Raw genomic sequence first — 26,018 nt, 5'->3', positions numbered from 1 at the left:
GGGTTGGGGATTTAGCTCAGTGGTAGAGCGCTTGCCTAGGAAGCGCAAGGCCCTGGGTTCAGTCCCCAGCTCCGAAAAAAAAGAACCAAAAAAAAAAAAAAAAGTCCTTATAGTCTATAACAAGTCTCAAACTTTTGAAATTCAGGCAATCTCTTAACTAACTCTCTGTAAAATCAAAATAAAAAAGCAGATGCCATGCTTCCAACATATAGTGGCACAGGGTGTACATTAATATTCCAAAAGAAAGGAAAGAGGAAATACTGTTCAGTAGGAAGATTGAAAACCAGCCGGGCAAACTCCAGACTTTGCATCTCATATCTATCTGTCAAGATGTTCTTCAGATCTCCAACTCCTTTCAGTTTTATTGAACAAACGTCTTTCTCTTGGGCTGGTTCCACACCCTGTTAGCGGCTCTCCTCAAGAGATAGCCCATGGCTCTGGCATCGCTAACATTTTGGGGTCTCCAAGGCAATCCAGGCTTAATTTTCAGTTTAACACAGTGGCCTATCCAAGCCTCCATGCAGGGATACCCCTGACACATACCTGGTCATAGTAGATTTCCTTAACCATGGAGAGAGATTTTTAACCCCTTTCTTGTAACTTTGACTCTAAAACCAGATCCACGTGGCTGAATCGTCCAAGTTCTGTTTGCTGGGGCTGCACCATGAGCTCCCCTTTCAATGGAAGGGCTCACCAGCTTTTGTTTTTTGATGGTTTCCTTCACTGCTTAAGCCTGGCTGTCCTAAAAGTCAGTCTCTAGACCAGGCTGGCCTCAAACTCAGAGATTTGCCTGCATCTGCCGCTGGAATTACAGGTGTGCACCACTACACCCGCGTCCTAAGCTTTTCTTTAATTTCTTCTCACAAGTTGGAATCTTAACTGGGTCAGGTCTTGCCCTGAGGTCATTGCTTCCTTTATTCCATTTAACATCAGGGTTTTCTTTAGTCTGTTCATCTCTGTGAACACAGGACTTAGCCTCAGTCTACTTTCCGGTGCCCCGTTCTCCCTAAGCTGTGCATTTTGCTTTGTTCCTGTTCAGTTTGCTCCTTTTCATTGTGTATCTTCATCAGGGTCAAAACTAACAACCACACGACACAGCCAATGCTGGGCTATTTTGAAATTTGCTCTACAGCACAGTGAATCCACAACCCTTCAATTTAGCCTCAGGCGGACTTGTTGGAGAAGGACAAGAAGCTGCCACATTCTTTGCCAGAATATTGTAAGAATGATCTGTAGGCCATGTATTAATGTTCTCCTCTGTAACCTCTTGATCCGGGCCCCCCAAGTTCAAACCACCCAAAACACCTCTGTCTTCTTTGTTCCTAAGCGTATGGCCTGTTAAGCTCCACTCAAAGCGTTTTTCTAACCCAAAGTCCCAAAGTCCACATTCCTCCAAGCACAAGCATTGTCAGGCCTATCACAGCAGTACTCCATTCCCAGTACCATGCCGTTTTAGGGTGTTACTGCTGTGAAGAGACACTGTGACCACAGCAACTCTTATAAAGGCAAACATTTCATTGGGGCTGGCTTACAGTCTCAGAGGTTTAGTCCATTGTCATCGTGAGGGGAGCATGGTGGCATGCTGGCAGACATGGTGCTGGAGGAGCTGAGAGTTTTCTATTTGTATCCACAGGCAGCAGGGAGAGACTGCCATACTGGATGCTTGGGCCCACCCCCTAGTGGTGTACTTCCTAAAACAAGGCCACACCTACTCCAACACAGACACACCTCCCAATAGTGCTTCTTCCTGTGGGCCTGTGCGGTTCTTTTTATTCAAAGCATCACACCTTATAAGGATTAAATGCTTCTGTAATAAGCTTATTTCCTTTTCATTTGCTAGTTGTGCCTAGTTTATTTTCTACGTGTAAATTGTGTAATATTTTAAATCGAAATGACATTTTTTTCATGGAGTGCCTAAGCAGTATGCTGTAGTCATTGCAGCTGGGTCCTCTCATCTGGACTTCTGGTTAGCACTAAGCTTCACCGTATAGATATTGTATTTGGTGATTGGGGTGAGCACGGAGTTATTTTGTTAGAATGTGACCGTGAGGCCAGGGACCTTGTGTTGGATACATGGAGAGTTGATTGTGTGTGATTCGGGTCTGGGAACTGTTCTACCCTGGCTGACCTTTGCCTTGGGGCAAAGGGAGTAGGATGTTAAAATATGGGTGCCAGGCTCTTCCTGAGTCTTGTGGGCCTGGGGACTTGGGTGATAGGTGTTTGTCATGGGCTGCTGATTCTTTTCATGTGTCTGCTCAGGTGATCTTAAACTTGCTTATGAGATAGAACATGTCAGGTAGCCATGCAAACCTCAATTTGAAGTCATGGTTCAGTAGGCAGACAGATAGGGCCGTTCTGAAGACCTCGTGTTGTTTCCCTCCCCACCTCAGTATCTTTGGTGACAATGGCATGAGCTAATAGACTCTAGTCAGGAAGCTGATTCCATGGAAGCTTGGTTTGGGAATGGGAGCTTGAATGCTGTCCAGATTTAAGGATGGGGCTTTATTTGTTGAAAAAAAAATCTATCTATCTATCTATCTATCTATCTATCTATCTATCTATCTATCTATTTATCTTTTTTTTTGGAGGCACATTCTGGAAAGTATTTGAAAATAAGCACCTTATAGATTACTTTTACAGTTTTAATTCATAGGTTCTCAGAGAATTTGGTGGGAGCTTATATTAATGGAGGATTTATTAAAATTTTGAATTTGAAAATTTGTGTTAGATATTCATTACACTGTGATTATTCAACAGAAGTCACAGGTATTTGATACTTTATGAAGAACAGTACAGGAAACCTGAAAGTCATTTAATTACTGTGATATAGTTATACTCTATGTCTTTGCCAGTGGACTGCCTCTAACCCTCATGGCTCCAGTACTCCGTGGAGGGAGAGAAGAGCCTCACAGTTTGGCATGCAAGAATATAATACATCATTGTGGTAGTTCCCTCAGGCATGAAAGTCACTGCTCAATGCTACAGGAGCTAATGTGGGAAAAGGGTTTCAGAATGTTACTCCAGATACTCTGAAGGCCATCAACAGGTTTGGTTGGAGTTTGGAGCATGGGTCATAAGGGTTCCTGCCTATTTCTGTAGTCTGACCTCCTGCTGTAGGCACCTATTAGGGTTCAGGGAAGATGACTGAGGCAGGGAAATGAGATATTTAAGGGTGTATGGTGTCTACTAGAGTCACCATTAACGGTCATTTATTTTCATCCTTACCTGGGTGTGGTTTAAAGAGGGACCACTGTGACTTGGGGCAAAGTATATTAAAAAAATAAGAAAAACATTCTCAGCTGCAGGACTTGGGAAAGTGGCTCCTGCCTGGCAGTGTGGGAGAGCTGGTCCTGATGGGTGGTGATAGATAAGCTGGCCTGAGGGTGTGAGCCTGGGAGAGCTGGTCCTGATGGGGTAATAGAGCAGGAGAGCTGACCCTGATGGGGTCATAGAGCAGGAGAGCTGGTCCTGATGGGGTCAAAGAGCAGGAGAGCTGGTCCTGATGGGTCATAGAGCAGAGAGCTGTCATGATGGGGGTCATAGAGCAGGAGAGCTGGTCCTGATGGGGTCATAGAGCAGGAGAGCTCTCCTCAGATGGGGTCATGAGCAGGAGAATTGACGGTGATGGGGCCAGGAGCAGCAGGGGTGTCCTGATGTGGTCATAGAGCAGGAGACCTGTCCTGATGAGGTCAAAGAGCAGGAGAGCTGTCCTGATGGGGTCATAGAGCAGGTGAGTTCACCCTGATGGTGTCCTAGAGAAGGAAAGCTGTCATGATGGGGTTATAAGCATGAGTACTGACCCTAATCTTGTCATAGAGAAGGAGAGCTGACCGTGATGGGGTCATAGAGGAGGAGAGTTGACCCTGATGGTATCATACAGCAGGAGAACTGTCTTGATGGGGTCATGAGCAGGAGAACTGTCCTGATTGGGTCGTAGAACAGGAGAGCTGACCCTGATGGAGTCATGTACAGGAGAGTTGATGCTGATGGGGTCATAGAGCAGGAATGCTGACCCTGATGGTATCATGAACAGGAGACCTTGTCCTTATGGGTGGGGAATATATAAGCTGGCCTGAGGGTGTAATCCTGGGAGAGCTTACTCTGATGGGGTCATAGAGCAGGAGAACTGTCCTGATGTTGTCAAAGATCAGGAGAACTGACCATGATGGAGTTATAGAGCAGGAGAGCTGACCCTGGTGGGGTCATGAACAGGAGTCCTGGTCCTTATAGGTGGGGAATATAAGCTGAACTGAGGGTGTAAGCCTGGGAGAGCTTACCCTGATGGGTAAGAGCAAGAGAGCTTTCCTGGTGGGGTCATAGAGCAGGAGAGCTGTCCTGATGGGTCATAGAGCAGGAGAATTGTCTTGATGGGGTCGTAGAGCAGGAGAGCTGACCCTGATGGGGTCATAGAGCAGGAGAGCTGACCCTGATGGGGTCATAGAGCAGGAGAATTGTCTTGATGGGGTCGTATTGCAGGAGAGCTGTCCTGATGGCTCATAGAGCAGGAAAAAGCTTGTCCTCATGAGGTTGTAGAGCAGGAGAGCTGGTCCTGATGGGGTCGTAGAGCAGCAGAGTTCACCCTGATGGGGTTGAAGAGCAGGAAAGCTGTCCTGATGGGGTCATAGAGTAGGAGAGCTGACCCTGATGGGGTCATGAGCAGGAGAGTTGACCCTGATGGGGTCATAGAACAGGAGAGCTGTCCTGATGTGGTCGTAGAGAAGGAGAGGTGACCTTGATGGGGTCATGTGCAGGAGAGTTGACCGTGATGCTGCCATGAGCAGAATAGGTGTCCTGATGGGGGTCATAGAGAAGTAGAGCTGTCCTCATGGGGTCATAGTGCAGGAGAGTTGACCCTGTTGGTGTTTTGAGTGCAGGAGAGCTGTCCTGATGGGGTCATAGAGCAGGAGAGCTGGTCCTCATGAGGTTGTAGAGCAGGAGAGCTGTCCTGATGCGGTCATAGAGCAGGGTAGTTGACCCTGATGGGGGTCATATAGGAGGAGAGCTGGACATTTGGTCCTCACCTGCTGCAGCACTTGGAAGAGCCCTGCACCTCACCTGGGCAGCACAGTAGAACTGGCCCTGAATGTGGGAGTTGCAGGTGTGATGGCCCTGAGGGAGTGAGTATGACAGAACAGGCCCTGCAGCTTGTCTGCTGTGGTGCTGGTGAGGGAGGACATCTCTCCCTCACCCTCACTTCTTGCCACCTATTGTTGGGGAGAGACCTTGCTTTGTTGTCTTGAGAGCAGGGAACTGGTCCTGCTGTAGCCATTTGGTGAGTGGGTTCTGTGCCTCACCTGGGCAGCAGGGGTAGACGTGGCCCTGTTCACGAAGGGTGTGCGTGGGGGTTGCCAGTGAGCTGTCCAAAGGGTGTGAGAGCTGGAAAGCCAGTGGACTGAGCAACTCAGATACCCCTCAGGTCCACATCCGCTTTGACTTGGCCCATCCTATGTCTACTCCATTGACGAACTGCTTGAGGGCATGAAGGGCTGGTCCATCATTTAAAGCCGCAGCATCTGCAGGACCCAGGGCACCTCATTGCAGTGAGCACTTGCAAACAAAGAAGCGTGGACAAGGGGGTAGATACACGACACACTGGGATATACCACAGCTTCCACAATGAGATTTCTTTTGTGGGGGAGGTTGCAAGAGTAGAGGGCAGTTATGAGGGGGAGGGGAGAGGAATGGGGTTGGATGCCTGATAGGAAATGCACAAAGAACTAATAAAGGTTAAAAAATGAAAGAAAGAGAATGCTATTTTTGCTGAAGGGTCTCATGTAGCCTAGACTAGCCTCTAACTTGCTGTGCTGTGCAACGGAAGCCGAGGATGCCCTTGAGATCCCAGTCTTTCTTCTCTTCCCTTCCCAGTGCTGGGATGACAAGTGCGTGCACCTTATCTGGCTACTTTCCAAATTTTTAAGTTTCGATATATTTCTATCATCTAGAAGAACGATATTAAAATAACAAAAGAAATGCACAAGCACAACACTGTATCCTGTTTACGTATCTTATCTCCAGGGTATTACTGTCCCAACTGTAATTTGGGGTAGGGGAGGGATGGCTCATACAGAGAGGTAAAGTATTTTTCTCAGATTCGGCAAATAACGGGTAGGACTTGAATTCAGACCCTCTGGTACCCAGTGACATGGTTTGCTTGTTTTGGAGATGGGTCTCTCATTATGGAGTCCTGGCTGCTGGTAGAATGCACTGTGTAAACTAGGCTGGTACTGGGATTAAAGGCACCCACCACTACCAAATAACAAGAAATACTTGTTTAAAAATACAGTAAGCATGAATGCTACTTCCCACCTAATATTAATAAGTGCCCACACATTGCCATACTCGTAGTAGATCCATTACACGTGGTAGGTCTGTCCCCGTCCAACAGTTGATCGTAAGAGTCCGACCCTCTCTGGTCTCATCGCTTTTCCTTTTCAGGACCATCAGCACCACATGTTAAGCCTCAGTCTTGGTCTCTGTAGCTCAGCGTCTGGCAAGAATGCTTTCAGCAGGTTCTCAGGAAATTCTGCTCTGTGCCCAAGTAGTGCCCCAGGGAGCAGAGCTAGGGCCATAAATGCCAGCCACTCATGTGCTTACTGTGAGGAAGAGTGGGTTGGTTTAAGTGACTTAAGTACAAGGGCATAGTTTTATGGAGTAGGTCATGAGTGAGTAAGTTGGGTTATTAAAAACATGATTAGACCTGATGATTTAGGGACACCTGGCTTACTTATTGGCTCACTAAGCATTTTAGCCTTGGGCATGCCTCAAGAATGGTATCAGGTTATGTCGGGATGAGCTGGCTATCTCTCGCTGGGGCCTTGAACTTGCTGTTCCTGCCTCAGCTTCCCTGCTGTGCGAATTGTAGCCTGAGCCACCATACAGTGCTATCTTGGAGTCTCAAGTTCAGTCTGTGTTGCCTTCATTCTCTAAAGGCTCCGGGTGACTTAGAAACTTACTCTGCCATGGGTCTGTGATCCCTGACATGGGAGACTGTGGATCCGCTTGGTTATTAATTCCTGTGCCCAGATCTGAAGGGGCTTCAGATGGGCCTTTTCCTGTTGGGCCTAGGTGTGTCGGGTTCTGGCCTTGCCCTCTCCCGTGGTCTGAAGAACTCACACCCTGTGGATGGTGAACAATTGGTGTGATATAAGGGTAGCCAGCTTGTGTGTCTTACCAGTTATGCTTTCAAAAATACCAAAGCCAGCATGTGGTAAAGTTTTTTTTTAAACATAAAATTAAGAAGATTTAGAAATATCAAGTGGAAGCATTTAATATTAAATATATTGAAATGATCTGTAAGTTAGAGTGTGTTTATTGTTCTTTTCTAGTCCCGGGAAGTGTTTTGCCCACTATAAGCAAAGGCCGGCTGCCCCGAGTGCGGGGATCCGCTGGGATCAGCTGGGATGGGGCACTGGCCCTCAGCCTCCTCAAGCTCCTGTGACCGCTCTTCCCTGCCCTTCCAGCAGATGGTCTGGGTGGTGTTTTACCCCCCGCCCCCCTATATTCAGGAGGATAGCGAAGGCTTTTGGAACAGAAAGTGGCGTTCTGGCAGTGTCTTCGTAAAGGCGTTGGAATCCACCAGAATGTCTTGACAGAAAGTGGGCTTCTTTCTCCTGTATGGAGATGGGGAAGAGATCTCATGTCAGATGATCCTCAGGAGACGGCAGGAGCTGTGTCTAGACATATGCCACGGCATTTTAAGAAGATGACGTAGTCAATCCGAAAGTTTAGGAAGTGAGGAAGTAAGTCCTTTGCATAGAGCCCGTTCTGGAGTTAGCCGCAACTCAGGCGTGGGCTCTTTTCTGAATTTCACCAGCTCTTTAGTCTGGGTGTAACTTCTCAGTGCCCCAGTTCTCCTATCTGCAAAACTGGGACAACTGTGTCCTCTTTGTGTTCCTGTGAAGGTCAGAAGAGTGTGACAGCTCTTCGAGAGGCAGGGGTCGGAGGCACAGGCAGTCATGCTTCTGTCCTGCAGCACAAGGCAATGTTGTAAGCATTGCAGCTACTTTCAAATGGTTCTCATGGAGCACAGTTCGTTTCGCTGTCTCTTTACGTCAGGGAGTGCCATAATGAAAGGCACGAGTGGGTGTGGTCTGGAGCATTGCTGTTAAATCTGTGTTGATGACTTTGTGCTTTTAGGTACACCAAGCTCGGCTACGCAGGCAACACTGAGCCACAGTTCATTATTCCGTCATGTAAGTAGAGCTCTCCTCGGGTTCTTAAAGGCTTGTACGTCTCAGCATTTAAAGCATCCTAGTTCTGTGTGTCAAGCTGTCATATGTTTTTAGTGTCTTCTTTTAGACCATCACCCACTTCCTGGGAAGGGCTGAATGTTGCTCTGGGAGGTGGCTGTCACCAGGACCTCATTAGTAGCACGCTTGTCCTCCATCCCTTCAAACTGCCTTCTTTGTCATTGGCTTTCTAGTTTCACGGGGAGGCTGGCAGGGCCTTCCATTATTTTCTAAGTGTCCCGGCTGTCTGGAACAGTCTCTCTGGTTCCTGGAGGCTGATCAGTAATTGTAAGAAGCACAGCTTCGTGGCCTGGCTGAGCGTCTGTCGCACGGCGCCAGTCACTGTTGAAAGTTTGTTTGTTTGTTTGTTTGTAACAACAAGAGGTCTATGGTTACCCTGTTCTGTTTCTTTAACTTTTCAGCAGCCAAGGGTGGTGCACTTAGATGTCAAATATTGGGCATGAACTCATCCTACCTGTTCTTTATAACCCATGGGCCTCTCTAGCTGGACTTCAGAGGTAGACGTCTCTGGTTTGGATCCTAGAAACAGTTTGTCCAAGGGAAAGAGGAGTAAACACAGATGTTGCTGCTGAGGTCCTAGGACTCAGCTCGGAAGGGGAGCTTGGTTACAATGTATTTAGGTCAAGGCCAAAGCCTTTCTGTGATTAGTGTGAGCATCAGATCACTAGACAGTGCACTCCAGATTCCACAGTCTCTGGCTCGGTGCCTGCGGGAAAGCAGCAGCTCTGGCTTTCCTTGGGTGTCACATGTGGAGTGTACCTGGGAATGTGTGTGTGGGCTGCTGTGCTCCTGTGTTCTGGTTTTAAGTTCATACAGTGGAGCGTTGTCTGATAAGGGTACCTGGTAAATAGCAGACAAGGGGACTTAGTCAACAGAACCGAAACCCAGTCCTGCAGGTCCAGAGTCCAAGGTCAAGGTGGTGCCTGGTGAAGCATCCTTTTCTGGACTTCCGGACAGGCTGCCTTTCTCCCCACTGTGCCTTCTTGTTACCTTTGCTCTGTGTGAGTATGTGTGAGTGAAAGGGAACTGCTGTTCCTTCCTATCAGGTCAACCCGCTGACTGATTAGGACCTGCCCTCGCAACCTCTGGGGACTCACTATGTTCATAAAAGTCCTGCCTCCAAATCTAGTAATAATGGAAGCCGGGCTTCCTTCTGTGGAGGCTTAGACCTCTGACATCTGTACAGGGATTGGCCACTGGACTTCCTCAGGAGTAGTGTCGTTCCATGCTGAGTTGACAGATTGGGCTTTCCCGTTCTCTTTTTCAAAGAAGAGATTAGATTTTTAACCTTGGTAAGCCTGACATCTAGGATGGTGTCCCTTGGCTTTGCTGGAGCCCAGCAGCAGGCGCCCGGCGGGCTTCCCCACTCAGCTGCCCTCATTCACAGAAGGACCCGAAGCCTGCTATTAGCAAGAGTCACTGTGGAAAGGCAGGCAAGCTCTCAGACTGGGGCTGTGGGAGCCTCAGCAGGGACAACAGTTAGAAGAGAATAAAGACGTCCGAGAATGGGGTGTGGGGCGGGCCAAAGGATGGGGATGTTCAAAATTCATTTTATCTGTTTAAAGTTTCACTTATTTATTTTCATGCGTATGAGTGTTTTGCCTGCATGCATCTGTGCACCATGTGTTACAATGCCCTCCGAGACCAGGAGAAGGCATTGGGTCCTCTGGGACTGGAGTTGGTTTTCAGCCACAACGTGGTACTGGGAATTGAACCCAGGCTCACCAGAAGAGGGGACATGCTCTCAACTACTGAGCCAGCTTTCTGCCCTCATCTTTTTATTTTGTAATTTATATGTGTACACGGTGTGCATGCGTGTGCGTGTGGGTTTGTGCACTTATGAGTTCAGATCCCTGCACAGTCCAGAAGAGGGCAAGACCCTGGATTTATAGGGGGTTCTGAGCCACTTGAGATGGGTGCTGAGAGACGCAGTCCTCTGCGAGAGTGGCGTGTGCTCTTAACCACTGGGCTATCTCTCCAGCCACCAAGGCGATCCTGTTGGCTGCAGTTCTTATGGGAGAGCCTTGCCAGAAACACAGCTGAAGGTGCAAGGGCAGATGGGTAGCTGTTGTGGTAGGCACAGGCCTTCCTGGACCACTCACTCGTCCACTGCTTGCTTCTGTGCTGAGAGGTTTTCTGTTTGCAGAGGTCTCATTTACAAGACCAGCTTGAGGATGTTTGTGCTGAAGAGGCTTCAGGAGAGATGGATCTGGAACTTACCTAGCTGGCACCAGACCCATGTCCCATAGCACAGGGAGTGGGGCGGGAGGGGGAGAGCGGAGAGAGAGAGGGGATGGGGAGAGAGGAAAGAGAGAGGAGAGGGAGAGGGAGGGAGGGGGAGAAGAAGTGAGAGAGAAGGGGGAGAGAAGGGAGAGCAAATGAGCAACAGAGGGATGGAGGGAGGGACAGAGGGAAAGAGGGAGGGACAGAGGGTATTAAGGACTGAAGCAAGACTGTGATCCCATGTAAAGAGGTGGAAGCTGAGCTCCTTGCAGCCTGACAGGAGACAGGATTGAAGTCTGGAGAAGAGTCATGTGACTGACTGGATTGTCCTCCTAGAGAAGCTCATTTTGCACATCAGGAATGCTTACAGGACCCCAAGGACTTCCACAAGGGCCTGCCTACTGGGAGTATACTGGCAATACACCTCTCCAGACTATCAGTAGATGTGTCCAGGCCTCACTGTGTCTGTCTGTTGAAGGCGCTGTGTTGTAAGCCTCACCGTTTGGAGGAAGTTTATTCTTTTCCTGCCTGTTTTTGTTTTGAGGTTGCTGGAGATGTTTGGAGCTGAGGAGAGCGTTTGGAGCTGAGGAGAGCGTTTGGAGCTGAGGAGAGCGTGTTGAGCAGGGCAGTGGAGAGGGCAGTGAACAGGGAATGTCAGGGGTGGGGTGGGGGAAGGGTGGGGCGTGCTGCCTGTGCTCACTGCATCAGACTAGGTGAGTTCTGGAGGAGAACTTGTCTTCAGAGGCCCTGAGGCAGCTTTGTTGCTGTTCTTTATTGAGATGGATGTTACTGTGTAGCCCTGGCTGGCCGTGAACTCTTCATGTAGACCAGGCTGGCCTCTAACTCCCATAGCTTTACCTGCCTCTGCTTCCCTGTCTGCTGAGATTAATGCTGTGTGCCCCCACTCCTGGTCAGTTTTTTTTTATTCTTTTATTAAATGAAGTTAAATATAGCCTTAATATTTTGGCTTGGTCAATAAAATGCAAAGGAAAATATAGTAAAGCTCCAGGACACCACCCACAAAGGCACAGTAACCTTTCATCTTCATGTCAGAGTAAACAGACCTTCAGGTGCTGGGTAAGGAAGTCTGGCCAGCGCTGGCCCGCAGTGACACGGGCCTTGGAAGGTTTTAGTTGCTGTAAGTGTATCTGCTTGCTCTGCCATCACCCGAAGTGAGGTTCTCAGATAACAGCTGTCTGTGATGGACACCTTTCAGGCTGCATCTCAGCCCCTCCTTCCTTCCTCCCTCTCTCCCCTTCCTTCCCTCCTCTCTCTCGCTCCCTCCTTCCTAACTTCCTTCCGGTGGTGGATATTTTCTGCCTAGGTTTATAGTGTTACATTTCAGCTTTAACTTCCTCAGTGTTGTCTTTAGTATGTATCACTGCTAACGTATGCAGGTCTAAGCCGAGTCTAGTATGCTATAAAACTTAGTCTCCTTTTGTAGACTCCTCTTGCCTCAGCTTCCTTGTGCAAGGATTCCAGACATAGGTCATTACGTCCAGCTAACATTTTAGCCACACGGATATTTCCCGGTTTTTCTATTATACATAACAGTGTAGCGAACATCTCCTTATGCGCATGCCCATCTCCCGGCAGGGGTCTGAGCTGCTCTGATTGGGTGGCCGCTGTGCCGCTGTCTTTTCAGGAGTCCGTGTGGACCTCCGCCCACCAGCACCTCCAGCGAGGTTCTGTCTTCCCTCGGTTAGCCGAAGTTCAGTGAATGTAAAGTTACCCGGCTTTTAGACTTTGACTTCTCTGATTACCAGTAAAGCTGAGAATCATTTGTTGGCTGTTGATGTTTTTTGCCGTTTTTAAAATTACATTTGTGTTAAGTTTTGGTGTTATGGGGACACTAGGTATCGTGTACTGATTTGTTACAGCTATTGTTCCTATTTTTGTGATTATTTATTTATTTTTGTGGTGTTAGTGCGTACTTACCACTGAGCTACATTCCTGGCGCACTGTGACATTTTTAAACCGATTTTATTTTTGTCATCTAGAAATTTTAAATTTTGATAGAGTGAAACATTTCAATGTCTTTTCAGCTTGTAATCTTTCTATTTTTAAAAGTGCACTCCCCTTCCAAAGAGCTCATAAGGAATTGTGTATTTTCTGAGTTAAGGTTTGAATATGTATGAAGGATAGCTAGTTGATTTCCAAGTCTGAGCCAGTTGCCCCAGTGATCAACACGCGCATTCCCATCTGACACTCCTCTTCTGTCACACCGGGGTCATGCTTATGCTTGGGAATATTGTTCTGGAGACAGAATTTTACCAGATAGCTCAGAACTGTCTGTTTTCTGCCTCAGCCTCCAGAGTGCTGGGATTATAGGTGTGAGCCACCATGCCTGCCCATGCTTAGGAACATCTGGTCTTCATTTTCTTCATTGATGTGTTCATCTGTCTCTGCTTCCGGGGTGCGATTTGAATCCCATTGTTGTGTTGAACAGTTTTCTCTAGTGGGTTTGATGTTTTCTTTTTCTTTCCTTCCTTCCTTCCTTCTTTCCTTCCTTCCTTTCTTTTTCTTTCTTTCTTTTCTTTCTTTTTGAATGATTTGGCTCTTCCTTTATACTGTAAATTTTAGAATCAGTTAGATAATTATAAAAACCTATAAGAAGCCTTGATTTGAGATACTCAAATTTCTAGGCTAATTTAAGATTTTTACATGTCATTTGATATTCACAGGCAAGAAATGAGCCTTCAACCCCTGTGTGCGAAGGCAGTATAGTGTTGGCCTTCGTTTAGTCGTGTCCAGTGAGGTTTATCGTCTTTAAATTCTTCCACATGCTTTTTTTTTTTTTTTTTTTTTGGCTAGATTTATTTTTAGCAGTTTTATGTCTTATTGTGTGTGGATTTATTTTAAAGATTTATTTTTGTGAGTCCACTGTCACTATTTTCAGACCAGAAGAGGGCATCAGATCCCATTACAGATGGTTGTGAGCCACCATGTGGTTGCTGGGATTTGAACTCAGGACCTCTGGAGTTCAGTCAGTGGGGCAGTCAGTGCTCTTAACCACTGAGCCATCTCTTCAGCTCTGGATTTATCTTTAAAATTAAGCTTTTTAATTAGTTCTTGCTAGCCACATAAGCATGCTCTTGGGGCTGGAGCAGCTGAGAGTGTGTACTGCTCTTTCCAAGGGTGTGAGTTCGGTTCCCAGTACTCGTGTTAGGCAGTTCACAATGTCTGTAAGTCCAGCTTGAGGGAATCCTTTTCCCTTTTCTGGACTCTGTGAGCATCTGCATACACACATGCACAGTCCCACATACAAATGTGTAACCTGAAATACGAATCAATCATAAAGAGTAACACGTTGAGATGTGTAAGTTATTTTTGTATGCAGCTGCATTTGTTTGATGCCTGAAGACGAACCCTCCCTCTCCCCCTCCCTCCCTCGCACCTTGAATGCCTTCCTAGCACGGAGGTTCTGGATACATGAGTTGGATGCTGTGTGTGGATGCTCTAAACTCAGGTTCAGTTGCTCGTAAGCAAGGCAGGCTCCTTACTGATTGGGCCATCTCCCAGCCCCCTCTGCAGGCAGGCCATTGTATTGCTGGCAAGTAATGGTCATGTTTGGCTTCTAGTTCCCGTCTTAATTTTGTTTCCTTATTGTGGCTGTTTGTATTTGCTTGTTCTTTTGGAACATTTACTTACTTATCGTATGTGGGGTGTACATGCACCCACGGTATGCGTGTGGAGATAGAGAACGGCTTCTAAGAGTCAGTTCTCTTTTTCTATCATGTGGGTCTCAGGGATGAAGCTCAGAGCATCAGGCTTGGTGGCAAGCACCTTTACTCACCAAGCCATCCTGCTGGTCTTTGGGTGCTGTTATGTTGGCTAGAAGGTATATGAAAACAGTAATTAGAACTGGGGCTTGCAGGTGCTTTTACCATACTGTCTTTAAAGAGAGCACGGTTTTAGTGTGTCATTAGTGGTTCTGTATAGGTTTATGGCTGTACCATTTCAGGATTAAACAATGTTCTAAGTGACACAGCTGGGCCCTTGAGAGGCAGAGACAACCAGGACAGGTTGTGTTCTTCATGTTGATTATATTCCGATTTTTATTTTCTGAACAGAAATCGTAAGACAATGAGTTAAGATAGTAGGACATGGTGTATTCCAGACACTTCATTGTTTTCCTAAAGGCAGTGTTTTCTATCCGTTTGACTCCTGCCGTTCTGCTGTGATGGTTTGGCATCCATAGTATTTCTGATTTTATCTTTACCCCAAATGTGCTAAACAAAGAGTTACTCTCTGTGTACTTAATTCCGTACTCTAAGGAAACACTGCCTGACTGCATAAAACACACATACGGAACATGATTTTGATATTTGCAGAACACAAGTCTACTTGGACATTTAGATTTTCTTTCTTTGTTCCTACTGAGATCCTCAAAAATAGATAGCAAGAATTTCATTCACTTCAGCAGTGCATAGGATGGCGCCCGTCAAGCTCCTCTAAACAGACACGCTACAAACATTCCCAGCAAAACTTAATGCCTGGAAGTGTGATCAAAAAATATAAACATGGTGTGTCGGAACTAGACTGGCTTTACTGTGCAGCTTTCCCTAGGGAAAACAAAGCCCCGAAAGAGAAGTAACAACAAATTAGATACAAAGAAACAGTGTGGGGGCTGGGCAGGATAACCCAGCACTGTAATCCAATCAGCAGGCTGTGGCAGAAGGATGGAGAGTTTGGGCCAGCCGGGACCATACAGCAAGAGTCTGTCTCCAAAGCCATCCAAACAGTAAAATCCTGTTCTGTTCCAGGGAGCTGCTTCCGTGTGCGTGTGTGCAGGTCTTTGTTTGAAATTTCTCCTGAAGACTGTTACAGGCTTGTCCTAGGGACCTTGCTTGGTAATGGGATATCTCTGCCATCTCTATCTGGTCTTATTTAAGATGAGGTTCCTGATTCCTGCTCTATGGTTTGTCCGGCCATGAGATTCTTATCTTGTTTCTGGCAGTTTGAGGTCAAAGTGCAAGGTTTCCATCAGGCCTTTTCCGACACCTAGTTGGAAGGGTTTGCGTTAGTGTTGGGTGGGGAGGAGGCCAGGCTCTGTAGCTTGCTGTGGGTGCTGGGGTAGCCAGGTGACCTAGGTTAAGTACCATCTCCTTCCCTACTTCCAACCTCTCTCCCACCTCTCTCTTCCCCTCCCCCTTCTTTTCTGCCACCAAAACTTAGCTTTGTTATGACCTAGGCTCAGAACCGGGAGGGATAAGATTTACTTTACTGTCATTTACATTTCTGTTTGTCCTCCTTTATTTCCTGTTAAGTCTTAGGCTTTTTGGGGGGGGGGGGTGGAGCATGGCTTTCTTTTCTTTTGGTTCATGTTTTGCCCCAGACTCTTGGCAGACGTGAGAAATGTCATGAATTGTGGGATCTCTTTTTTCCCCTCACCACCTCACATTTTGTACCTCTGGCTTGACAGTTTAACAGAAACTTATACATATTTCGCTTGTTCTTGCCAGACGATAAAATAACTCTGTATCTTTTCCTTCTTTTAGAAAAATATTTTATGTGTGCAGGTAACTTACTTGCACGCATGTCTGTGCATCACATTCATATCTGGCCCACAGAAGTCAGAAGAGGGTGCCAGATTGCCCTGGGCCTGTTACAGGCGCTTGTGAGCCAACTGATGCTAGGAGTAGAACCCAGGTCCTCTGGGAGAGCTGCAAGTGTCCTTAACCACTGAGCCATCTCTCCAGGCCCTTCTTGTATCCTTCTCTTTTCACTGTTACATCATGATGGAAAAAAGAAAAAGATATCCCATTCACTCTTAAAATTCTTTAATTCTGCATAATAATTTGAGGGTGTCAGAAAATTTACTTTTAGAAATAATTTATGTGTATATTTGTTTTGGAATAATGCTTTACATTTACTTGTTATTACTATTTTTTATTATTATTATTATTATTATTATTATTATTATTATTATTATTGGTGTGTGTGTGTATGTGTGTGCGCGCTTGTGGCACAGTGTGCACAGAGGTCAGACGATGAGCTGCTGGTGTCAGTTTTCTCCTACCCGTTGGCCCTCGAGGTTGAACTCAAGCCATCAGACCTGGTGGCGTGGGCCTTTCCCCTGAGTCATCATGCTAACCCTAGAATCGTTTTTAAGATGAATTCTGCAAAGTTTGTATCTCACAGTCCCAGCTAGGTGTGTAGTTGAGTTTATTTTAAATGTCCCACTGTGGGAGGTCCCAGGCTGCCTGCTGACACAGTTACAAGCTCACTAAACTCAGCTGTGCAGTTTTTAACTGTGGCCTTGTCCATGCCCACTTTGTGTAGCAATCCTAAAAGCTGGGCACAACCTGCTAGGGTACAAACATTTGAATTTTGCTCTGTTATCTTCCCTCCCACCCCCATGATTGAAAAGCAAGTGTGCTTAGCAGCTAAAGAGAAAGCTACTGTGGTCCTGCTGCCCAGGGTTAGCTGTGGCCTGCTTTGACTGACAATCTCAGGCCCACACACGGGTGGTCTGCAAGTTACTGAAATGGAGCTTGTGGTTCTGTAAGGCCACTTGGAAGCTCTGTGGGAGGCTTTGATACAGTTTCACTGCCTCTGACTTCAGATGAGGTAGGAGTCCTGGGTGTGCCTTGTCACCGTTGTGATTTGCTCTGTGGAACATCCTTCACTCGGACACTCCTTTAGAGTGACTTTTAAAGGATGACTTATTGGATGAATCCATTGTCACAGTGTTTCTTCATTTCTCCCTCCCAGTGGTTCCATCTTGCTGCCCCTTGAGCATTCAGGCACATTTTCAGTGTGCTACTATGTCCCCGTTGAGTGAGTGTGTCTGTCTGTCTGTCTGTCTGTCTGTCTGTATTATGCAGTGCTGCAGCCCTGCATGGGAGGTGGTGGGACACATCCCTCCCTTTCCTGGTGAGAGCACTTACCACAGAGCAGCTAGCCTGGAAGTGGTGAGCTTCATGTGCACAGGGGAAATCATCAGAAAGATCACGCACCCTGCCTTTGGAGGTACACACAGGATTTTCACGGTGGAACTCTGAGGAATTTCTGTTTATTTGCAATGGTGACTGTGGCTTCACCAGGTATATACTAAACTCCTTAGGAGGTTCTGTTGGCATAACCTCAGAGTTTAGACTTACACTGGAACAATTTGGCATAGTCTGGGCGTTTTCCAAATTCACTATCAGATTTCAATGGTGTAGAGTATTAACACAGAGCACGTTTCTCTAGCGCTCACTGGTGGCAACTGCTCAGGTGCAAAGCCTGGCTCTGTCTCTCGGAAGCAGCATGACCTTGGTTGTTGACATAGCAGTACCTACCTGATAGGCTCCCCTGAGGACCCAGTGACAGTGACACACAGAGGAGCAGCCAAGTGCTCCCCAACTGCTGCTTCTTACTTTAGTGATTTGCATGTGTCTGTCTGTGGAGATGTAGTAGAAGACATGTATTTGTGACTCGGAGGTGTCTCCAGTCCCCGTGGTAGACTGGTTGGCGTTCTTTTTGTAGAATGTATTGGTGGGAGTAGGAAGGGCCAGTGACATTGAGAACGTGCCCTCACCTGCTAGGTAGTCAGGGAACGTTTCCAGGAGGGGATGATTCCCGCAGAGACCTGAGGATGGGGAAGAGTATGATCAGGGGTTAGGGGTGTCAATGCAACAGAATCTTTGTTTCATAGTTCATTAAATTCTGGAGTGAAGTTTATATGATTATTATCACTAATATGTACTGCTAAGATCTGTGATATTGTTGTTTGAATAATTATATTTCTCTTTTTGCAACAGATGCCGGCCTATAACCCAATAGCTTCGTTTTAATTGGAATGCACAGTTTCCCCCTCTTTATAAATAAGCTCTATATCTAAGAACTAAGATGTCATTTCATTAAAATGACTTAACACATGCACATTATTTTTCCCTTCGTCTTCTATGTTGTATAGAACTTTGCCCTCCACCCTATTTTACAACCACCCCAACCCGAGGTGGGTATAAGGCCCATAACATCCCCTGCTTGCTTATGGGGTCCTCCAGATGAGGCTGATTAATAACATTGCTTCTGTGCCGACATTAAAAGCAGTTCCCTCGCATCCCACTGAGATGATACTAGAAGAGAGCTATTTGTTTCTCTGTTACGTCATGTGCTCGCCACGTCTCCTGTGAGCATCCCAACCCCAGATACAACCTAAGCAGTCACCATTCACTTGTTTGGACATACAGATCACGTCCATTTCCTGAAACTTCAGGTAGCGCATGGAGACTGCTGGCGTCTTTGTGAAAGAAAAACATCTCTCTCCCTTCAGGTATTGCCATCCGAGAGTCGGCAAAGGTAGTTGACCAAGCCCAGAGGAGGGTGTTGAGAGGAGTTGATGACCTTGACTTCTTCATAGGGGATGAAGCCATTGATAAACCTACCTACGCTACCAAGGTAAAGTTGTGCCGCAGTGCGCTTGGGTAAGAGCAGAGCCAAACCGAGCAGAGCCAAGCCGCGCAGAGCCAAGCCTCGCAGAGCCTGGCTGTGCCTGGAGATTGTACCTGTGCGTTGTGGGCTGTCCCTTTCTTACGCTCAGGAGGAGGTGGTTAGTTGAACGGGGGCGTTGCTTTTGAAGAGGTGCATTTCTGAGTGGAGTACCGAGTCACACCGGTGTCAGCAGGGTGAGCAAGCTCTGCCCTTCTGGGAAGGTGCAGGTTGACTAACTCATGTCAGATTTGGAAACTTGCAGACTGAGTGACTAAGAAGAAGCACTAATATTAAAGCAGGCATTTTGAAGACATGATTTACATTACTTTTTAAATTTAGCATACCAAGCCATGGATTGCATCCTGGCATTTTCATAGACACAAGTCACTGTACTTTGTTCTTACTCTTCCCTACTTCCTCTGATGACCTCATGAACTCCCTTGTCTACCTGTCCACCTTTGCAGTTCCCTCCAAACACTCCTCTTCTCTGCCCTCATGAGCCATGAACTTCACCATTCTCCTTTTCTCCTGCCTCCCTTAAGAGCACTTCCTCTCCACTCATGGTACCCTTTTGCTTTCACTCATTACAGTAACACACAGACATACACGTACATTCATACACACACACACACACACACACACGAGAGAGAGAGAGAGAGAGAGAGAGAGAGAGAGAGAGAGAGTTAAATCTAGGTTCCATATATGAAACATGCAGTCCCTGCTTTTCTGAGTCTGGCTTATTTTATTTGCCCCAACAGTCTCCCTTTGCATCCACTTTCTTGCAATTGTCATGATTTCACTTTTTAAAATGGCCATTGTGTACCGGTACTACACTTAAAAGGAATCCACCCACCTGTTGACTGACATCTGGCTGGGTTCCATTTCTTGGCTACTGTGAATACACAACGGTTGCCATGGACATGCCTATGTCTTCCAGGTTCATGCCTTGGAGTCCTTCAGTTGTTACATGCCGTACGTGGGCTCCCTGGGCTATACTGTAGTTCTGTGTTTAGTTCTCTTCAGGAACCTCCACACTGACTTCTATAATAGTTCTGTCGGTTTACAGTTCACCAGCAGTGCTCAGTAGTTCCTGTTTCTCCACCTCTTCACCAGCAAAACCAGTGTTTCTTCTGTAATCACAAAAGGACCAGAGGGCGTTGGATGTAGATGAGTCTGCCCATGGCTGCCCAGGTAGTTCCACGTACTAAGAGGAGCTGCCGTAAACGCACTGGAGAAGTAGTTCCTTATAAACCATGCTGTTTATATTCGAATCACCGGGAGCTTCCCACAGGATGCCTCCGTTCTGTTGGCCCACACGGCCTCCTCTGTGCTTGCGTGGTGAATTTGTTGCTTCTGTCCTTTTTGCTCCAGTGGCCTATACGACATGGCATCGTTGAAGACTGGGATCTTATGGAAAGGTTCATGGAACAGGTGGTCTTTAAGTATCTCCGTGCCGAACCTGAGGACCATTATTTTTTAATGGTGAGTAGTTGGAACCAAGAGAAATATATTCCTGCGAATTCCAAAGTACTTGGATTTTTTTAAACATAAAGTCCTCCTAAAGACTTTGGCATGAATCAGGCTGCTTTTAGGGCCAAATACCAGAAAGTGCAAGAAAAATATCAAGGACCTAAAAGGCTTAGCACCCTGTAGCTCAGGAAGGCCGGAGCCTGGCTGCCTTGGGCCGCTCAGTTCAACAGCTTGGAGACAGACTGGTCTTTTAGTATGGCATCTTCTTGTGGCTCTCTGGTGCCTCAGGACAGCTGTCCAATTCTCTGTGTTGCTACTTCAGAGTCTTCGTGTATGTCTGCTCAGTAGTGAAGGAAACTTCCTGAAGCTTAGCAGCCATTCTGAGGAACCTTCCTGGTGGTTTTGCCCAGTTCTTGAGTTGTCAGTGGGTCTCTTAGACTGAGAGGAGGGGTGGCTACTGTAACCTCCAGCACAGGGTCCAGAGAGGGAGGCTTGGGTGGGAAGCTCTTGTGTCCTCTGTGTCCTGGAGAAGTAAGTGAGTGTTATTCTGTCATAGCAGAGGATGTCACTTTGCAGTGTTTAGATCCTACTGTAAGAGGGAGCTGATCTGAGCCATGGACTCTGCTTATGACACTTAAGTGTCCTGTGAAACAAATCAGCATAGAGAAATAAGGAGAAGCACCTCTCGGCATCTATGAGATCTGATTGTTCTATTCAACAATGTTTCCTTCTGTGGAGTAGCCTTTTTACATTAAAAGTAGTCCAAGGTAGGGGTTGGGGATTTAGCTCAGTGGCCCTGGGTTCGGTCCCCAGCTCCGAAAAAAAAAAAAGAAAAAAAAAAAGAAAAAAAAAAGAAAAAAAAAAAAGAAAAAAAAAGTAGTCCAAGGTATAAAATGCTTACTTCATAAACAGCAACTCTATACAACATAAGCTGCATATTAAACTCACATGAATAAGCTTTGGATTTCTCTATGCAAGTATATTGTTAAATGGTTTCAAATTCAGTTATAATTATTTCCTACACACACTCTTTAGAGTTGTCTGGTTTAGAAGGTGGTAACTACAAGGCCAATAGTTATGGAATCTACATGTTTAATGTCTATCAAGGCAAGTCTTTGAGTGTGCTCTGACCTGTCTCTTAGGTGTGTTTTCACACTCAGACTGTCAGGTGTAGCTTGTGTGTCACAGGCCTCTGTATTTCCTCTCCTGCACTCACACAGTGGTTACACTGAATAAAGGAAGCCAGGAAATTGAGAGTGTGTGAGTTACTTTGTCTCAGACTCCGCCTGCTGGGCTTGGCGCTCTAGCTTATCACTGACTACCCCTTGGATAGGATTTTAGGCACCGTGCCCAGCTGCTTCTTCTTCTGCCTGCTTCAGCTTACTGTGCCAGCTCTTCTCTGCCTCTGCCTGAAGGGCGTCTGATCTAAGGCCTGTGGAGGAAGTGCGGGCACATGCCACAGGACACTTTTCCTGGAAAGAAGGCAGGCAGGCAGGCAGGCAGGCAGGCAGGCAGGCAGGCAGGCAGGCAGGCAGGCAGGCAGGCAGGCAGGCAAGCAGGCAAGCAGAAAGCTACCCAGATTTTTTGCCTCTTTCTCTGTCCTGCCTCTATTTTCCTCCTGCTCCCCCCTCCCATCTCTCATATATACACACCCTTTTCTGGTTTAGCATATATATAAAAACTGGAAAAACAATCCGTTTCTAGGAAGAAAAAGGAGGTGGTGTTTTATGTGAGCCTAGAAAAGTCCATTTGCTAGTAGGCACCTATGGTGAATTTTAAAAATATTCAAATTCATTACTAAAATTAAAAAAAAGTCATACTGTACACACTGTACTTTGAATTCTGCAAGTGTTGGATACGGTGAGGGAATTTCCTGTTTCTGTCAGGTGTGTGTGTGTGTGTGTGTGTGTGTGTGTGTGTGTGTGTAGCACAGAGGCCAGGAGAGGGCCTTGGATCCCCTGGAGTTAGGGTTACAGGCATTGCGAGTGGACAGAGACGTGTGCTGGGAACCAAACCTAGGTCCTCTGTAAGATTTTAACCACTAAGAAAACTCTGTAGCCCTTCCACCTCGTTTTTATAGTAAAAAATTACGCTTATGGATTTTGTGTGGTAGTGTGGGGTATGTGTGTGCTATGGTATGCACTTGAAGGGCAAAGAAGAACACGCCAGGTTTCTCTCTTACCAGGCAGATCCAACACCTCAGGACTCCGGTCTTTGTGGCAAGGGCTGGGCCTTCTTGCTGGTTCTCCACCACCTTCATGTCTTGAGACATGGTCTGCCACTGAGCCAGAGCTTCCCACACCGGCTCTGCAGGGAGCCACGTGGGTCCTCTGCCCTGCCTCTCACAGGCGTGTTTGCTGATCTTCCTGAACCTTTGCGTGTGCGTGGGGGATGAACTCAGGACTAGTGTGGCAAGCTCTTTCCCAGTGGAGCCATCTCCTGTCAGCGGGTGGAGCTGGAAGGAGGGAAGCAGATGTGGGAGGGAGCGGAGACATCTAATGGCTGTTTTCGGTGAGGACTTGGGGTTTAGTGCGCCTAAGGCTTTAGTGTGTATAAGCCCTGCATGACTCATATCACCAGCCCTTTAGGAGCACACAGGACTGTCCTTTGTGACTCTCGTACCTGGGCATTGGAGGTACAGAGTGAGAACAAGCTGGTAATAGCAGGTTTTCTTTTCTTTTCTTTTCTTTTCTTTTCTTTTCTTTTGTTATTGGGTATTTCTTATATATATTTCAAATGTTATTCCCTTTCCCAGTTTCCTGTCTATCATCCCCATAACCCTTCCCTTTTCCCTTCTATAAGAGTGTCTCCCTCCCCATCTACCCCCCTTACCCCCCCGATAATCCCCTACATCGGGGGGGTCCAACCTTGGAAGGACCAAGGGCTTCTCCTCCCACTGGTGCCCCAACAAGACCATCCTCTGCTACCTATGCAGTTGGAGCCCAGGGTCAGTCCATGTACAGTCTTTGGGTCGTGGTTTAGTCCCTGGAAGCTCTGGTTGGTTGGCATTGTTGTACTTACGGGGTTGCAAACCCCTTCAGCTTTCTCTTTTTCTTTTTTTTTTTTTTTTTTTTTGGTTCTTTTTTTCAGAGCTGGGGACTGAACCCAGGCCCTTGCGCTTCCTAGGTAAGCGCTCTACCACTGAGCTAAATCCCCAGCCCCCCTTCAGCTTTTTCAATCCTTTCTCTAACTCCTCCAATGGGGGTCCCGTTCTCAGTTTAGTGGTTCACTGCTAGCATTCGCCTCTGTATTTGACAGGTTCTGGCTGTGCCTCTCAGGAGACATCTATATCTGGTTCCTGTCAGCATGCACTTTTTTGTTTCATCCATCTTACCTAGTTTTGGTGGGGATGGATATATATATATATATATATATATATATATATATATATATATATATGTATATATATATATGTATATATATATATATATGCCACATGTGGGGCAGGCTCTGAATGGCTGATCCTTCAGTATCTGTTCCAAACTTTGCCTCCATATCCCCTCCTATGAATACTTTTGTTCCCCCCCTCTTTTTAAAGATTTATTTATTATATATAAGTACACTGTAACTGTCTTCGGACACACCAGAAGAGGGCATCAGATATCATTACAGATGGTTGTGAGCCACCATGTGGTTGCTGGGATTTGAACTCAGGACCTCTGGAAGAGCAGTCAGTGCTTTTAACCACTGAGCCATCTCTCCAACCCTTGTTCCCCTTTTTAAGAAGGAGTGAAGCATCCGCATTTTGGTCATCCTTCTTGAGTTTCATGTAGTCTTTGCATCTAGGGCAATTCACGAATTTGGGCTAATATCCACTTATCAGTGAGTGCATACCATGTGTGTTTTTTGGTGATTGGGCTACCTCACTCAGGATGATATTTTCTAGTTCCATCCATTTGCCTGTGAATTTCATAAAGTCATTGTTTTTGATAGCTGAGTAGTATTCCATTGTGTAGATGTACCACATTTTCTATATCCATTCCTCTGTTGAAGGGAATCTGGGTTCTTTCCAGCTTCTGGCTATTATAAATAAGGCTGCTATGAACATAGTGGAGAATGTGTCTTTGTTATATGTTGGGGCATCTTTTGGGTATATACCCAAGAGAGGTATAGCTGGGTCCTCAGGTAATGCAATGTCCAATTTTCTGAGGAACCCCTAGACTGATTTCCAGAATGGTTGTACCAGTCTGCAATCCCACCAACAATGGAGGAGTGTTCCTCTTTCTTCACATCCTCGCCAGCATTTGCTGTCACCTGAGTTTTTGATCTTAGCCATTCTGACTGGTGTGAGGTGGAATCTCAGGGTTGTTTTGATTTGCATTTCCCTGATGACTAAAGATGTTGAACATTTCTTTAGGTGTTTCTCAGCCATTCGACATTCCTCAGCTGTGAATTCTTTGTTTAGCTCTGTACCCCATTTTTTTAATAGGGTTATTTGGTCTTCTGGAGTCTAACTTCTGGAGTCCTTTGTATATTTTGGATATAAGCCCTCTATCTGTTGTAGGATTGGTTAAGATCTTTTCCTAATCCGTTGGTTGTCATTTTGTCCAAACAACAGTTTCCTTTGCCTTACAGAAGCTTTGTAGTTTTATGAGATCCCATTTGTCAATTCTTGATCTTAGAGCATAGGCCATTGGTGTTTTGTTCAGGAAATTTTCTCCAGTGCTCATGTGTTTGAGATTCTTCCCCACTGTTTCTTCTATTAGTTTGAGTGTATCTGGTTTGATGTGGAGGTCCTTGATCCACTTAGACTTAAGCTTTGTACAGGGTGATAAGCATGGATCGATTTGCATTATTCTATATGCTGACCTCCAGTTGAACCAGCACCATTTGCTGAAAATACTATCTGTTTTCCATAGGATGGTTTTGGCTCCTTTGTCAAAAATCAAGTGGACCATAAGTGTGTGGGTTCATTTCTGGGTCTTCAATCCTGTTCCACTGGTCTATCTGTCTGTCTCTGTACCAAAACCATACAGTTTTTATCACTATTGCTCTGTAATACTGCTTGAAGTCAGGGATGGTGATTACCCCAGAAGTCCTTTTATTGTTGAGGACAGTTTTCGTTATCCTGGATTTTTTTGTTATTCCAAATGAATTTGCAAATTGCTCTTTCTGTCTCTATAAAGAATTGAGTTGGAATTTTGATGGGGATTGCATTGAATCTGTAGATCGCTTTTGGTAAGATGGCCATTTTTACTATATTAATCCTGCCAACCCATGACCATGGGAGGTCCTTCCATCTTCTGAGATCTTCCTCAATTTCTCTCTTCAGGGACTTGAAGTTCTTGTCATATGGATCATTCACTTGCTTGGTTAGAGTCATACCGAGGTTTTTAGAGACGCATGCTGGCCTGTGGACTGAGCTGGTGGCAGATAGGAATCCTGTGCTTGTCTTAGCACTGAACCGCCCAGACCTGAACACAAAACCATGCTGTTTGAGGCATCCTATAGCCCAGACTGGCCTGGGACTTACTGTGTAGCACACTCTGGCTTCAACCCACAACAGTCCTGCTGCCTCAGACTCCTGGGGTTGCGATTAGGAGTGTGAGCCACCGGCCACCATGTTTGCCAGGGCCATGCTTTACAGAGTTTTGGGGTTTTTCTTGTCCTTTTTTCTTTTTTTGTTCTGGGAATTGAACCTTAGGCCTTGAGGCT

The 26,018-nt window shown here is 46.3% G+C and overlaps 1 protein-coding gene across 8 annotated transcripts in view; it reads left to right on the top strand.

Moving 5' to 3' along the window:
* The window catches only part of Actr3b (actin related protein 3B), a 93,870-nt gene that overhangs the window by 30,622 nt on the left and 37,230 nt on the right, over positions 1-26,018 (top strand). For 4 of the 8 annotated variants that reach the window (XM_039107745.1, XM_063286225.1, NM_001191860.1 and 1 more), the window contains exons 2-4: positions 8,137-8,192; positions 18,736-18,860; positions 20,265-20,375. The exons of 1 other annotated variant lie outside the window; for it this stretch is intronic. In XM_039107745.1, coding sequence (XP_038963673.1) covers positions 8,137-8,192; positions 18,736-18,860; positions 20,265-20,375 — 292 coding nt within the window. Of the gene's footprint in view, positions 1-7,909; positions 7,987-8,136; positions 8,193-18,735; positions 18,861-20,264; positions 20,376-26,018 lie in introns of those variants that run through there. 3 more of the 8 variants (XM_063286224.1, XM_039107746.2, XM_039107743.2) reach the window with 3 other exon arrangements.

This window comes from Rattus norvegicus, chromosome 4 (assembly GCF_036323735.1).
Source record: "Rattus norvegicus strain BN/NHsdMcwi chromosome 4, GRCr8, whole genome shotgun sequence".
Classification (NCBI taxonomy): domain Eukaryota; kingdom Metazoa; phylum Chordata; class Mammalia; order Rodentia; family Muridae; genus Rattus; species Rattus norvegicus.
Note: the sequence above shows the minus strand (reverse complement) of the source record. Positions and strands in the feature narration are given on the sequence as shown.